General features: G+C 48.9%; 1 protein-coding gene across 1 annotated transcript; it reads left to right on the forward strand.

The window, feature by feature from the left end:
- The first annotated feature begins 204 nt into the window (after positions 1-204).
- On the forward strand, positions 205-10,239 carry LOC127186498 (phosphoribosyl pyrophosphate synthase-associated protein 1-like). The gene is given in 8 exon segments (XM_051142839.1): positions 205-410; positions 1,445-1,560; positions 1,971-2,026; positions 2,837-2,982; positions 8,453-8,523; positions 9,172-9,286; positions 9,289-9,317; positions 10,026-10,239. Coding segments are annotated over 8 exon segments (846 nt in total). The 5' UTR covers positions 205-256; the 3' UTR covers positions 10,185-10,239.
- Positions 10,240-13,650: the final 3,411 nt, after the last annotated feature.

Genomic DNA, 13,650 nt, shown 5'->3' on the forward strand with positions numbered 1-13,650 from the left:
GATGAGGGCTAGAGGACGTGGAATTCTTTTTGTTTTGTCTTTGAGGCAAGGCAGTAGAGTTGGCTGCCTAGAGCTCACTGTGTAGACTAGGCTGCCCTCAAACTCAGGGGAATCCACCTTTCTCTGCCTCCTGAGAGCTGATGTCATACCTGATGCTGCGGCCAGTGGCTGGAGCTGACGTCTCTACTGTTGTTAATAAGTAGGTTTTACTCCAAGATACAAGTTTTACTGTTTTAGAGATGTGAATACAGCGGTGATGGAGTTACTGATTATGGCGTACGCACTGAAGACTGCCTGTGCCAGGAATATCATCGGCGTCATCCCCTACTTCCCCTACAGCAAGCAAAGCAAGATGAGGAAGAGGGGCTCCATCGTGTGCAAGCTCCTGGCATCCATGCTGGCAAAAGCTGGTGAGTCTGAGTAGGGCCCTGGGGTGCCAGCACTAGCTGCAGTCTCACCCACTGAGATCGGGGTCTGCCTTGGTATCTGCTTTGAGCCCTGTTCTTGACATGCTGTTCACTAATGCCATCTTGTTTCCTTCTACATTGTCTAGAGGGGCCATGAGCTGAGGCGCTAAGTTCTTAGTGTCCCTCTGTCTCCAGCTGCCTCAGTGTCTTCTGGTCTGTTTTTGTGATTACTTTGCCATCATCTTGTCATCTTGTTTAAAGTGGCAGGTTTGTCATTCTTGTGACCGCTCATGCTCCAGGCCTGACTCTGTTGCCTCGGTTAGATGCAGTCTGTTCCGAGCAGGCCTTTTCTTTTAGTGCGTCTTCGCTCTTTACCCCCCGCTCAGGTCTCACTGTCTTTATTCCCTGTGTAGAGCAGTGTGTGCTTCCTGGCCCGTAAAACAGACAAATGACGTGTGGCTGAGCTTTCCCTGTCTGACGTCTGTTAAAGTACTGGTTCTTTGCTCTGGGAGACCTTTGAACCCCTGCAGTGTGTTTGTAGATGTGCCTTTGCTGAGAGAGCACCCCACCATTCTTCATCACGTAGGGTGTCACTGAAAGTCCAATGTCGTCCACTGCCCTGTGAGTCTCTTTTCTTACTTTGCTTCTGTTTCTTTTCGAGGTAGCCACGGTTTAAGCGATTTATTTATGCGCTCTGATGAAAGCCCTCCTTTTCCTGTTTCAGTCCCACTCCCGCGCCCTACTTACTCCATCCTCCTGTTTGGCTGGCTCCTTTTCTCACTTCTGACTGCACTGATGAAGGCACAGGAAGCACGCCCCTTTCCACTGTGGTTCTTTATCCCTGGCTCCATGGCATTAGGCTGGGCATGCTATGTAGTCCATGCTGTTTCATTAGGACTAACAGCAGTCTGTGGACCTGCCTCACAGTCCCTGCTTCACTCTTGTGGTAGGAAGCAGGAGTTGAGCGTCTAGTTTGTGTCCACTGTGGCCATTAACTTGTAGGGAGAACTTTGTAATTTTTTGTTTTAAAATTTCAGGTTTAACTCACATTATCACTATGGATCTTCACCAAAAGGAAATACAAGGCTTTTTCAGCTTTCCCGTGGACAACCTTAGAGCCTCACCTTTCCTGCTTCAGTATATCCAGGAAGAAGTGAGGAGCCACCAGCAGACCTCCCATGACCTCAAAGAGATGCTATTTTTTTTCCCTGGCCTCAGTATTGAAAGGCACATCCCCAGAGCTGTCCCTGAGGCTCAGTGCCTGCCGCAGCCAGATCGCTCAGCATGTAGTCACAGAGGGCCATGTGTTCAGGGACGTTAAAAGTACATTTCCTTCTAAGTACTTTTGTGCTTGTTCCAGAATGAAGGTTTTAAGAGTTGTGTTACCTTGATATGGCAGTGCTTTTACAGCGACGAGCTGAGAGTGATGGCAGTGTCCCAGCTCGTAGTGTGGACTGTCAGAAGAAAAGCCTTAGGCCCATGTCGATTTAGGTGGGAGTTGTTTTGTTTCGTTTTGTTTGTTTATAATGCTTCAGTGTTTTGTTTTGTTTCCTCCAAATCTAGATTCCAAATTACAGAAACGCAGTCATTGTAGCTAAGTCTCCTGACGCTGCAAAAAGGTAAACATGCCAAGCATTCCAGCCCCGTGGCTGCATCCGAAGTCACAGTCAGCTCGGGAACCCAGGGCTGTCACGATGTGGTCTGTAAGAGCTCATGGGCTGTAGTTTCCCAAGTCAGTGTCAGTGCTGCTCAGCAGCTGTATCTCTACTGCCAACTAAGCCATGCCTCCAGCCTAGCGTTGATTTTGAAACATTGTTTTCAACAAAGTTCTGGAAATGACTTTTAGAATATTGGGGAGAGGGGCTGGAGCAATGGTGCAGAAGTTAAGAGCACTGGGTGCTTTTTTTTTTAACGATTTATTTTATTTATTGTATATGAGTGCTTTATCTGCCAAAGAATGCATCAGATCACAGTATAGATGGTTGTGAGCGACCATGTGGCTACTGGGAATTGAACTCAGGACCTCTGGAAGAGCAGGTGGTGCTCTTAACCACTGAGCCATCTCTCCAGCCACTGGGTGCTTTTCTAGAGGTTCCTACTTCAGTTCCAGCACCCACATGGAAGCTCACAACTGTCTGTAACTCCAGTTCCAGGGGATCAGACACCCTCACACAGAAATACATGAAAGCAAAACATCAATGCACAATTTAAAAAAGAGATAGAGAATATTGGGGAGAAAGCCCCCCAAATTATCTAGACTCTAATAGCAGTTCTTGAAGCATTTACCTTCTGGGCTGGTTTATAGAAATCGTTCCTCGTGTCCCCCTCAAAGACTGAACATTCTTTTGTCCTGTGATTACTAGAGTGGTACGGGGGCGGGGCTTTCTTTGCATCAGTGTCACCGCTGCCAACCATTGTCTTCCTCTCAGGGCTCAGTCCTATGCTGAGAGACTGCGCCTGGGGCTGGCTGTGATCCACGGAGAAGCTCAGTGCACAGAGCTGGACATGGATGATGGTCGGCACTCACCCCCCATGGTCAAGAACGCTACTGTCCACCCAGGCCTGGAGCTACCCCGTAAGATGTGATCTGAGCCTTTACTGTTCACCCAGGCCTGGAGTTACCCCATAAGATGTGATCTGAGCCTTTACTGTCCACCCAGGCCTGGAGCTACCCTGTAAGACGTGTTTTGAGCCTTTAATTGTAAACGGAGGGACATTCTGAACAGTGTAATGGCTAAGAATTACCAGCTCGGTGGAGAGTAAAAGCTCTTTGAGAGGCCGGGTGTGGTGGTGCACATCTTTAATCCCAGAACTCTGGAGGCAGAGGCAATCAGATCGCTGTGAGTTCGAGGCCAGCCTGGTCTACAAAGTGAGTCTAGGATAGCCAAGGCTACACAGAGAAACCCTGTCTCGAAAAACCAAAAAAAAAAAAAAAAAAAAAAAAAAGCTCTTTATGTTGAGCTATTTTTGAATAATCAAGTAGTGTTGCCTTGACCTCCCCTTTATAAAAGGAGAGTTAGGGCCGGGCGTGGTGGCGCACGCCTTTAGTCCCAGCACTCAGGAGGCAGAGGCAGGTGGATCACTGTGAGTTCGAGGCCAGCCTGGTCTACAAAGTGAGCCAGGACGGCCAAGGCTACACAGAGAAACCCTGTCTCGAAAAACCAAAAAAAAAAAAAGGAGAGTTAGGGGCTCCAGCACACAATTGCACAGCGTGTAGGACAGAGCTTGTAAGTGTTAAATAACTTCTAGCTTTAGTAAAGAGCTGTATGTGATGGTGTAGAGGCCACAGCCTTTGGCTGTGCCTCGGTAAGAGACACAGGCTGTGGCCATCAGTCACCTTTACCGTAGGGTGGCTCCTGAACCTGATACCTGACTAACTTGTTGCTCTCACTGCCACGGACACTGAGTGGCACTGGCAGGAAGGTTTAAGGTTTTTCAGAAATATTCCTCTTGGTGTGCCTCAATCAGACATTAGCTGGAGGAGTGTCACAGTTGGTTCAGGGCCCTGGCTCGAGTGTAGGCACTCTGTTTTGCTTCACTTGCGTTGTCCTTCAGGTGGGTGTCCTGGGTCCCATGCCCAGTGGGTCAGTCCAGGCGCTGCTTGCTTCCTGATGAGAATGGATGGAGCTTGAGATCAGAGCTCCCGTTTCTCACACAAGGGCACCTAGAGCGCTTTAGGCTGAGGCTCGTGCCCTGGGCACTAGGCTTGGTCCCCGGCCTCTCTGGGGGAGATAGAAAATGGATCTCCACCAGGTGTTACAGTCAGCTCCTTTTAGAATGGCGCTGCAGGTCTCATCAGGCAGTGGAGACTCAGGAGCCCCACGAGACCAGAAAGTGTACAGCCCTTCATGCCAAGGTCACAGCACAGGAAGCAGACAAATGCCAGGAACCAGCCAAAAGGCCATGAAATTGTCAGTATCAGAAGGCAATGGAAACTCGGGTGTTCCAAAGGCCTGTGGTGATTTCTTCGTGTTATGGCTCTCTGGTTAGGCTGCCATGAGGGCAAGGCAGGGGCTGTGGGCAGAACTCACATGCTGGTGAAGGGTGAGTCCCTCAGGAGTCCTTCTTTCCCAGAATGACAAGTCTAAGCTGCTCGTGGTGCAGTGAGAAAGCAAGCCAGACTTTACTTGTGAATCAGGGACTTACAAGCCCTGGGCAGTGACGGGAGGTTTTGAGGGTGGATGTGTCTGGCTCGCTAGAGCTGAGGGTGCCGGGGCACACCATCTACATGCCGTGGAGCAGCGCCTCATGTCCATGCAGTAACACAGGGCCATCACAAGGAGGAGAAAGCAGTACTTAATTACCCTGTTGTAAGGGGAGGGCTTCTATTTTTTGGGGAGGAGGAAAGGCTTTATTTCAGCTGACCCTTTAGGGTTGTAATATATCACTGAGGGAAGTCAGGGCAGGAACTCACAGGGTAGAAACCTAAAGGCAAGAGCTCTATGCAGAGGCCATGAAGGGGTGCTGCTTACTGGCTTGCTCATCCTACTTACTTTCTTTTTTGTTTTGTTTTTTTTTGTTTGTTTGTTTGTTGTTGTTGTTGTTAAATAGCCAACCGGTAAGCATGACTATTTAGTTTTTGTGGGGTTTTTTGTTGTTGTTTTTTTTTTAATTTTTGGTTTTTGAGACAGGGTTTCTCTGTGTAGCCTTGGCTGTCCTAGACTCCCTTTATAGACCAGGCTGGCCTCGAACTCACAGCAATCTACCTGCTTCTGCCTCCTGAGTGCTGAGATTAAAGGCATGGACCACTACCTCCCGGCTTAGGGGGATGACTTCTAGGACTATGTGACACCCCTTAGAAAATCTGGGGTTACCAGATTAGGGAGAGTGAGAGAACCCCACTAAGAAAGGGAGTCCTGTCTTTATAGACTGAGCAGGAAGTGGCATTCCAGAGAAGTCAGACTCCAGCCTCACCCAGCAGAGTCCCAAAGTTAATTTCTTACCAGTATTGTGTGTTTTTTATATAAAAAATATATAATATTTTTTTAATTTTACTTGGGGTTTTTTGCTTTTTGAGAATCTCATAATTTTATATTTTTTGGTACTGGACACTGAATTTGGCCGATAGAAGAGGACACGTAGAGTCTGCAGCTCTAACAGTGCCGCAGTGTTTCGTGTGGCTGTGGGTCTGAGGCGCCTTTACTCCTGAGTACGTCTGTGTGCACTGAAGCAGTGGGGCCCTCCCGCAGGCCCACCCGAAGGACTGTTGCCTACTCCACGGGCCTTGTCATTCCACCAGCATCCTGTGGAACCTTGCTCTTTTTTTGGCCCAGAGCCTGATCTGTGGCTGCACATTGCTTTCATTTGGCGTTTCTGTAGGCTTGTTTAATCAGAATGCCCTCCATTCTTTGTCTCTGACCTTGATCCTGTAGAGCAGCACAAGGCAGAGTGTTCTGTAGACTACCCTTAATTGGGACTTGTTTGTGTCCTCACGCTTAGATTCAAATTTGAGTATTTGGCAGGACTGCCACAGGAAACACATAGTGTGCCCATTGTTGAGGAGGGCTGATTTTGGTGTCTTGGTTAAGATGGTGCCTGGCAGCTTCGTATTAGGACAGTTGCTTTTCCCTCTTTGTCAGTGGTGCACTTGAATACCCTCCTCAAGCCAGAATTAAGAATTAGCCTCTGAGCCGGGCGTGGTGGCGCACGCATTTAATCCCAGCGCTCAGGAGGCAGAGGCAGGAGGATCTCTGTGAGTTCAAGGCCAGCCTGGTCTACAAAGTGAGCCTAGGACAGCCAGGGCTACACAGAGAAACCCTGTCTTGAAATGTTTTTTAAACAAGGCCTAGCCTCTGTGGATAGTCCTCACCTCACTGGATCGCTGAGTTCACTATTGACACATGGTCGCTTGCTTTGCAGCCTGTGCTGGCTTGAGAGTCTTCGGCCTCCCTAACAAGTGCTAGAGAGAGAGCACAGGGCAGGTGCTTGCCGGGCCAAGAGAGTAAGAGGTCATAGGCCTTTGTGAGCATCTGATGTGGGTGCTGGGATCCAAGCTCCGACTGAGCAGCAAGCATTCTTGTACTGAACGCTGTCTCCAGCCACCCCCATGCCCCACGCCCCTGTCTTAATGTGTTGCCCACCTGTCTTAGAGTTCTGAAGTGCACTTGTCTTGGCCTTCCACATAGCTACAGGTTCACACCACGTCACGAGGCCAAACTAGAGCCGAGTTAAAGGCATGCGCCACCACACCCGGCTCCAGTGTTCTTACTTTTAAGCTGTTTTTCTTTTCTTTTTTGTCTTGTTCTCCTCCCTCCCTATCACAGTTGAGGGAGTTACTTCATCTCCAGACCTTGGAGACCATGTGGATTACAAACATTTCTAGGATCTGAAATGGTGTAGGGCGGGGCCGACCCTGCTTCCAGAGCTAGCGTCTCAGTGAGTTCACATGGCATGTGACAGTTCACCTGTATGGTATACATTGCATCTGACTTGTTGTGCTTGGTGGAACCCTAACCCTGTGGCATGCTGGGCAATGACTGTTGTGTCATATTCAGGCCGTGAGGGTGGATTTCTGTTTGGCCGTCCTGTGCCCTGGCATCCTCTGCTCTAGAGTGAAGGTGATGATCTGGGCAGTTACACCTAAAGTCCAGGGAAATGTGTAAACCAGGTTGCAGCGTCTGAATCAGGTTCTTTTTCTATTTTTTTTATTTTTTTAGATTTGTTTATTATACATACAGTGTTTGCCTGCAGGCCAGAAGAGGGCACCAGATCTCACTATAGATGGTTGTGAGCCACCATGTGGTTGCTGGGAATTGAACTCAGGACCTCTGGAAGAGCAGCCAGTGCTCTTAACCTCTGAGCCATCTCTCCAGCCCCCAGAATCAAGTTCTTTTTTTGGTTTTTTTAAGACAAGGTTTCTCTGTGTAGCCTTGGCTGTCCCTGGACTCGCTTCATAGAGCAGGCTGACCTTGAACTCACAGTGATCTGCCTGCCTCTGCCTCCCAAGTCCTGGGATTAAAGACATGTGCCACCACACCCAGCAAGAATCAGGGTTTTTATTTATTTATTTATTTATTTATTTATTGGTTTTTCGAGACAGGGTTTCTCTGTGTAGCCTTGGCCATCCTGGACTCACTTTGTAGACCAGGCTGGCCTCGAACTCACAGCGATCCGCCTGCCTCTGCCTCCCGAATGCTGGGATTAAAGACATGTGCCACCACACCCAGCAAGAATCAGGGTTTTTAGAAAGGGAGGCTGTCCACTTGTTTAGCCAGGCAGCTCATCTCATTCCTTTGTCAGATGCCAGCACACTGTCGGGATTGCTGCTCTGCTGTGAGCGCCTCAGGTCTGTCATCTCCCCACCTGTGCTGTGCACTGTGGGGCCTTTGACACAATGATCACAGTGTTTCAGATATGGCGGGTCTCACCTGAGACCCCATGTAGTGATGGCTGCCATGAAAGAACACAAACTGCCTCATCAGTACGTTACTCTATGGCTACAGCTTGAGGGGGTGCAGCCATATATGCTGTGTAAAGTAAAATATCAGATTTACTCTGTATTAGCTCATTTTTTTCCTGTGAGTGAGGGTTTTGCATCAGTCTGTACGTGCATCCCATGCTTGCCTGCTGCTCTTAGAGGTCAGAAGAGTGAACCCCCCTGCAGCTAGAGTTGTGGGTGGTAGGTAGTAAGCCACAGTGTGGGGGCTGGGAATGGAAGCCAGCTCCTCTCCTTATCTCCTACCTTTTTATCTCAGCTTACTTAGCTACTAGAAATTTAAAACCACTTTTCTGTCTTGCCTCGTGTGTCTTTGAGCTCTGTTGCTCCAGCTCTTTTTTCTTTTTTTTTTGGTTTTTCGAGACAGGGTTTCTATGTGTAGCCTTGGCCATCCTGGACTCACTTTGTAGACCAGGCTGGCCTTGAACTCACAGCGATCCGCCTGCCTCTGCCTCCCGAGTGCTGGCATTAAAGGCGTGCACCACCACGCCCGGCTTTTGCTCCAGCTCTTGACACGTCACTCAAGGGGGCTGTGTGTTAGGTCTGTGTTGGAGCTTGACCCCAGGTTGTGGTCACCGGTCTAACTGGGTCTTGTGATTTGTTTTGCTAGTGATGATGGCCAAAGAGAAGCCACCAATAACAGTGGTCGGAGACGTCGGAGGGCGCATTGCAATCATAGTGGTATGTGCAGAGGTGCCGCCCCTGGCCTGGTCGGTGTGGCTCTCAGCATGGATCTCAGTGCATCCACCTGCCCTTCTCAGTCTCTTTCACAATTGTTTTACATAGTGAATGGAAATTAATGTACACGTACAAATGTAAAGCCTGGTGTGCCCCCCCCCCCCCCGGAAATCAGCATCATTTACAAATGTAAAGCCTGGTGCCCCCCAGGAAATCAGCATCATGGCCTCCATCTTAGGGCTCCTGGGTCCTCTCAGACCAGGTCCATGTTCACCCTTACATCTCAGGCCATAGGATAAGCTGAAGATGAGCTGTCCCAGTGGGGACTGGTATCTCAGTACAGCCTAGCTCTGCGTTGGCATGCCGGCCCGCCTCACTGGATTAGAGGTCACAACAGCAGCAGCTCCCTTTACCTCTCTTCCTCTCATGTCACCCTCTCTTGGGACTAAGTAAGTGGCGTGCTGGCTGTCTGGAGTTTGAAGGAGGAAGCTACCCTGACCAGCCACCATGACAGCTCAAGTCACAATGTCACACAAACCTGACTAAAGAGCCTCGATGCTGCTGACACTCGAGCCACCTGGGCATGCCATGTTTCCTCATGGTGCTGTTCCCAGCTGGGGTAGAGGGTGGCTGAAACTGCCTCTCCTGCAGGATGACATTATTGATGACGTGGAGAGCTTTGTAGCTGCTGCAGAGATCCTGAAAGAAAGAGGTGCCTACAAGATCTATGTCATGGCCACGCACGGCATCCTGAGTGCTGAAGCGCCCGGCTGATTGAGGAGTCCTCCATTGATGAGGTGTGTCGCCTTAAAGGCTTGCAACACTCAGCTTGAGTGCAGCTTGCCTAGTCCCTGGCTAGGGTGTAGAGCAGTCTGCTAGCCATCTTGCTCAAGCAGATACATGTGTAGGGTTTGCAGAAAGGTTTGTTTCAGATCTTCATTTTGATATTAAGAGTCACATCTGGTACTTGACTTCTTCCCCGGTGATAGTTAAGTTTCCAGTGGGGCTGGGCATTCTTAGAACTTAAGTTCTGAGCCACAGATGCTCAGTTTATAAAATCTATGCTTTTTTTTTCTTTTTTTTTTAAGTTTTCCAAGACAAGGTTTCTCTGTGTAGCCTTGGCTGCCCAAGACTCTCTTTGTAGACCAGGCTGGCCTTGAACTCATGGAGATCCACCTGCCTTTGCCTCCTGAGTGCTGGGATTAAAGGCGTGCACCACAACGCCCACCATAAAATCTATACTTTGACAAATGTAGTTTTATGCTTATAATCCCAACATTTTAGAGATGAATTACAGTTGAGCACCACTCTAGGTTACATAATCAAGACCCTGCCTCAAAGTGAAAACCAAGGCTGGGACATAGCTCAGCGGTAAAGCACTCCGTTGGCCTGTGTACCACGAAAGAGCTGGACACTAAATGAAACGATAGAGGGCCTTTCCTGCAAAGCCACTCCCTGGCACACATGAGGAACTGTGTACTTACTCTCTATTGCTTTGTAACTAGGTGGTGGTTACGAACACTGTCCCTCACGAGCTGCAGAAGTTGCAGTGTCCCAAGATAAAGACTGTGGACATCAGTTTGATTCTTTCTGAGGCAATTCGGAGAATCCATAACGGCGAGTCTATGGCTTACCTCTTCCGGAACATCACAGTGGATGACTAGCCTGGCGCTCCCTTGACCCTGGACCTCCAGAGGAGACCCGCACAGCAGTGTCAGCTCGGAACTGGGCTGCAGTCCGCAAGTCTCTACAGGGCTGCTGAGGAGGAGGCATTGAGACAGGCAAAAAGACAGCTAGTTGATGCATGACATGGCCACCATCAGCCTTGTTCCTTAACCCTAAGCAGACAATGAATCTTCCTGAGGTGGAGGTGGAACAGCAGGCAGCCTCCATGCTGACTTTGTTCAGTAGGCTCTGCTCTGGGGAAGGCAGGTGAAGTGTTGAACTTGGTCAGGGAGCTGAGTAGCCCTGACACTGATAATGCAGTTGTCCTCTCCCTGGACAAGTTCAAGGAAGTCCGTTAATAGAGACTCATAATCACTTTTCTTTCAGACACTGCTCTGCCTACTGCCATTGAGCAGTAGAGTCTCCATGTCTGCTGTCACTGAGCTAGTCAAATTAGAGAGTAGCACTGTCCCAGAGCTGTGTTGCTCAGAAGTTGCAAATAAAAATTTCTTGTCTCTAGTGTCTTCTGTCTACTGTGGGCTCCCTGTTCCCTCCTAGACTGTGACAACTCCCCTCTTTGTACTATGTGGGAAACAGAGTGGTCAGGGTCACAGATACATCTCCTGCAGGCCCGTCCCCTCCTAACACTGTGTGTGTGTGTGTGTGTGTGTGTGTGTGTGTGTGTGTGTGTGTGTGTGTGTGTGTGTGTGGTTTGGACAGTTCTGGAGCCTGGACCTAGGCCCCCCACATGTTAGCAAGTGAGCAGTGATGCCGTTGCATTGTTAAGAGACTGCAGTTGCCGTCACAGCTCAGTCTACTCTGCAAACACTGGGTGCTCTGTGTCTTGGAGCCTGCTCTGCTTCAGAGAGAGGAGACCCAGCCAGGTGTGATAGCCTGTAATTCCAGCACTCAGGAGGCCAGCCTGGTCTACAAAGTGAGTCCAGGACAGCAAGGCTACACAGAGAAAACCCTGTCTTAAAAACCAGGAGGGGAGGGGAAAAAAGGAGGAGGGCTATCTCAGTAGCGGACGTGCTGGTGTGCTGTGCTAGACAGGAAGAGTCTCTTATTTGTATCATTGCATTTCACTAGAGGGAAGTTTCCTGACTCCTTTATCCCTTAATGATGAGAAAGGTTCCAACCCCACAATTAGGGCTTTGTGCACACTGGTCTTTTCAAACACACAAACAAGCCACCTTTTGTTAATGGTCCACGTAGGGAAAACTGAGCAAAGGACTCAGTAAGATAATTAGCTTGGTGGTACAGAAAGAGCTACAGCTGAGGGGAACATGGGCTGGGGGAGGGGGGAGGGGATAGGTATGTGAGTGTGTGTGGCGGGGGGTGCTTGTTAGTATCGGTGCTGAGACATGGCCCAGATGCTTGCCGTCAAGGCTAGACTGCCTGACAGTCCTGCGAGCTCCAAGGATCCATGTCTCTGTCCCCAGTACTGGGGTTTCAGGCATCTGTATCCATGCTGGGTTCAGGTTTTCCTGCTTGCAGCACAAGTGCTTTTACCTTCTGAGCCATCTCCCCAGCTTCACGAGGCTTGGTGTGTGTTGGAAGGTTTTCTGTGTAGCCTTGCCTGTCCTGGAACTCACTCTGTAGAGGAGGCTGGCCTTGAACTCAAAGATCTGGCCACCTCTGCCTCTCCAGTGCTAGCATTAAAGGCCTGCGCCACCATAGCCAGCTCCATGGTTTGTTCGTAACCTGTAACGGTAGACATAACTAGACCTTTCCAGGACTGTCTGCAGTTGTGGGCTGGGGAGGGAACGCAGTAAGTGGCATGGAAGCGTGAGAGCCAGAGCCATCACTGGCATCTGCACGAAGGCCAGGCTTGGTAGCACACGCTTGTCATTCTAGCCCTGGGGAGGCAGAGACAGGCTGGAGCTTGTTGACAGCCAGCCTGCGTGTCCCATGGCTCCAATAGATGATATTGACCTCTGATCCACAGATACAAATTCAGGTTCTGCTCAAACTTGATTTTTTAAAAAAAAGTTTTTGTTTTTCTTTTTTTGGTTTTTCGAGACAGGGTTTCTCTGTGTAGCCTTGGCCATCCTGGACTCACTTTGTAGACCAGGCTGGCCTCGAACTCACAGCGATCTGCCTGCCTCTGCCTCCTGAGTGCTGGGATTAAAGGCGTGCGCCACGACACTCAGCTCAAGTTTTTGTTTTTCAAGACAGTTTCTCTGTGTAGCCTTCTTACCTGTCCTGGACTTGCTTTGTAGACCAGACTCACCTCGAACTCACTGCAATCCACCTGCCTCTGCCTCCCGAGTGCTGGGATTAAAGGTATGTGATACCATGCCTGGCTTTTTTTTTTTTTTTTAAGATTTATTTATTATGTATACAATGTTTTGCCTGAATGTAACACCTGCAGATCAGAAAATGCCACCAGATCTCATTACAGATGGTTGTGAGCTACGGTACTGGGAATTGAACTCAGGACCTTTGGGAGAGCAGTCAGTGCTCTTAACCTCTGAGCTCTCTCTCCAGCCCTCTTTTTTTATTTTTTGCTTGTTTGTTTTGGTTGTTTTGTTTTGTTTTCTTTGAAACAGGTTTCTTTGCTACCTTGGACTTGCTTTGTAGACGAGGTGGCCTCAAACTCAGAGATCCTCCTGCTCTGCCTCCCTGGGTGCTGGGATTAAAGGCGTGTGCCACCACACCCAGTTGATTCTGCTCAATTTTTTTAATCTATTTATTATGTATACAGTATTCTGCCTATGGAATACTAGGAGATAGCACCAGATCTTATTATAGATGGTTGTGAGCTACCATGTGGTTGCTGGGAATTGAACTCAGGAACTTTGGAAGAGCAGCCAGTGCTCTTAACTTCTGAGCCATCTCTCCAGCCCTGCTCAATTCTTTTAAAAGATATATTTATTATTATATTTATTCAGTATTCTGTCTGCATGTATGCCTGCAGGCCAGAAGAGGGCATCAGATTCATTATAGATGGTTGTGAGCCATCGTGTGGCTGCTCAGAATTGAACTCAGTACTGTTGGAAGAACAGACAGTGCTCTGAACCACTGAGCCCTAACTCCTGCCCTTCTGCTCAGCTCTTAAATGACATACTTCTGCCAGGCATGGTGGCACATGCCTTTAATCACCTTTAATCCCACCACTCGGGAGGCAGAGGCAGGCAGATGAATGTGAGTTCAAGGCCAGCCTGGTCTACAAAGTAAGTCCAGGACAGCCAGGGCTACACAGAGAAACCCTGCCTCAAAAAAACCAAATAAATAAAGATTTTAAGATGTTTGTATTACTAGAAGTACATATAGTTCCTGATGTGCTTGACCAGGATAAGTAAGTTCCAGCATCAGGGTTGATGCTCAGCCTCAGAGGTGTGAGAAAGGACACATGAAGACTCAGGGAACTTGATGTTGCTATAATGCTGGCTGCTAGCATCCTGGGAAGATTGAACTTAAAGGGAACTGGAGATGGCTCGGCTGTTAAGAGCACTTAATGTT

This window comes from Acomys russatus, unplaced genomic scaffold (assembly GCF_903995435.1).
Source record: "Acomys russatus unplaced genomic scaffold, mAcoRus1.1, whole genome shotgun sequence".
Classification (NCBI taxonomy): domain Eukaryota; kingdom Metazoa; phylum Chordata; class Mammalia; order Rodentia; family Muridae; genus Acomys; species Acomys russatus.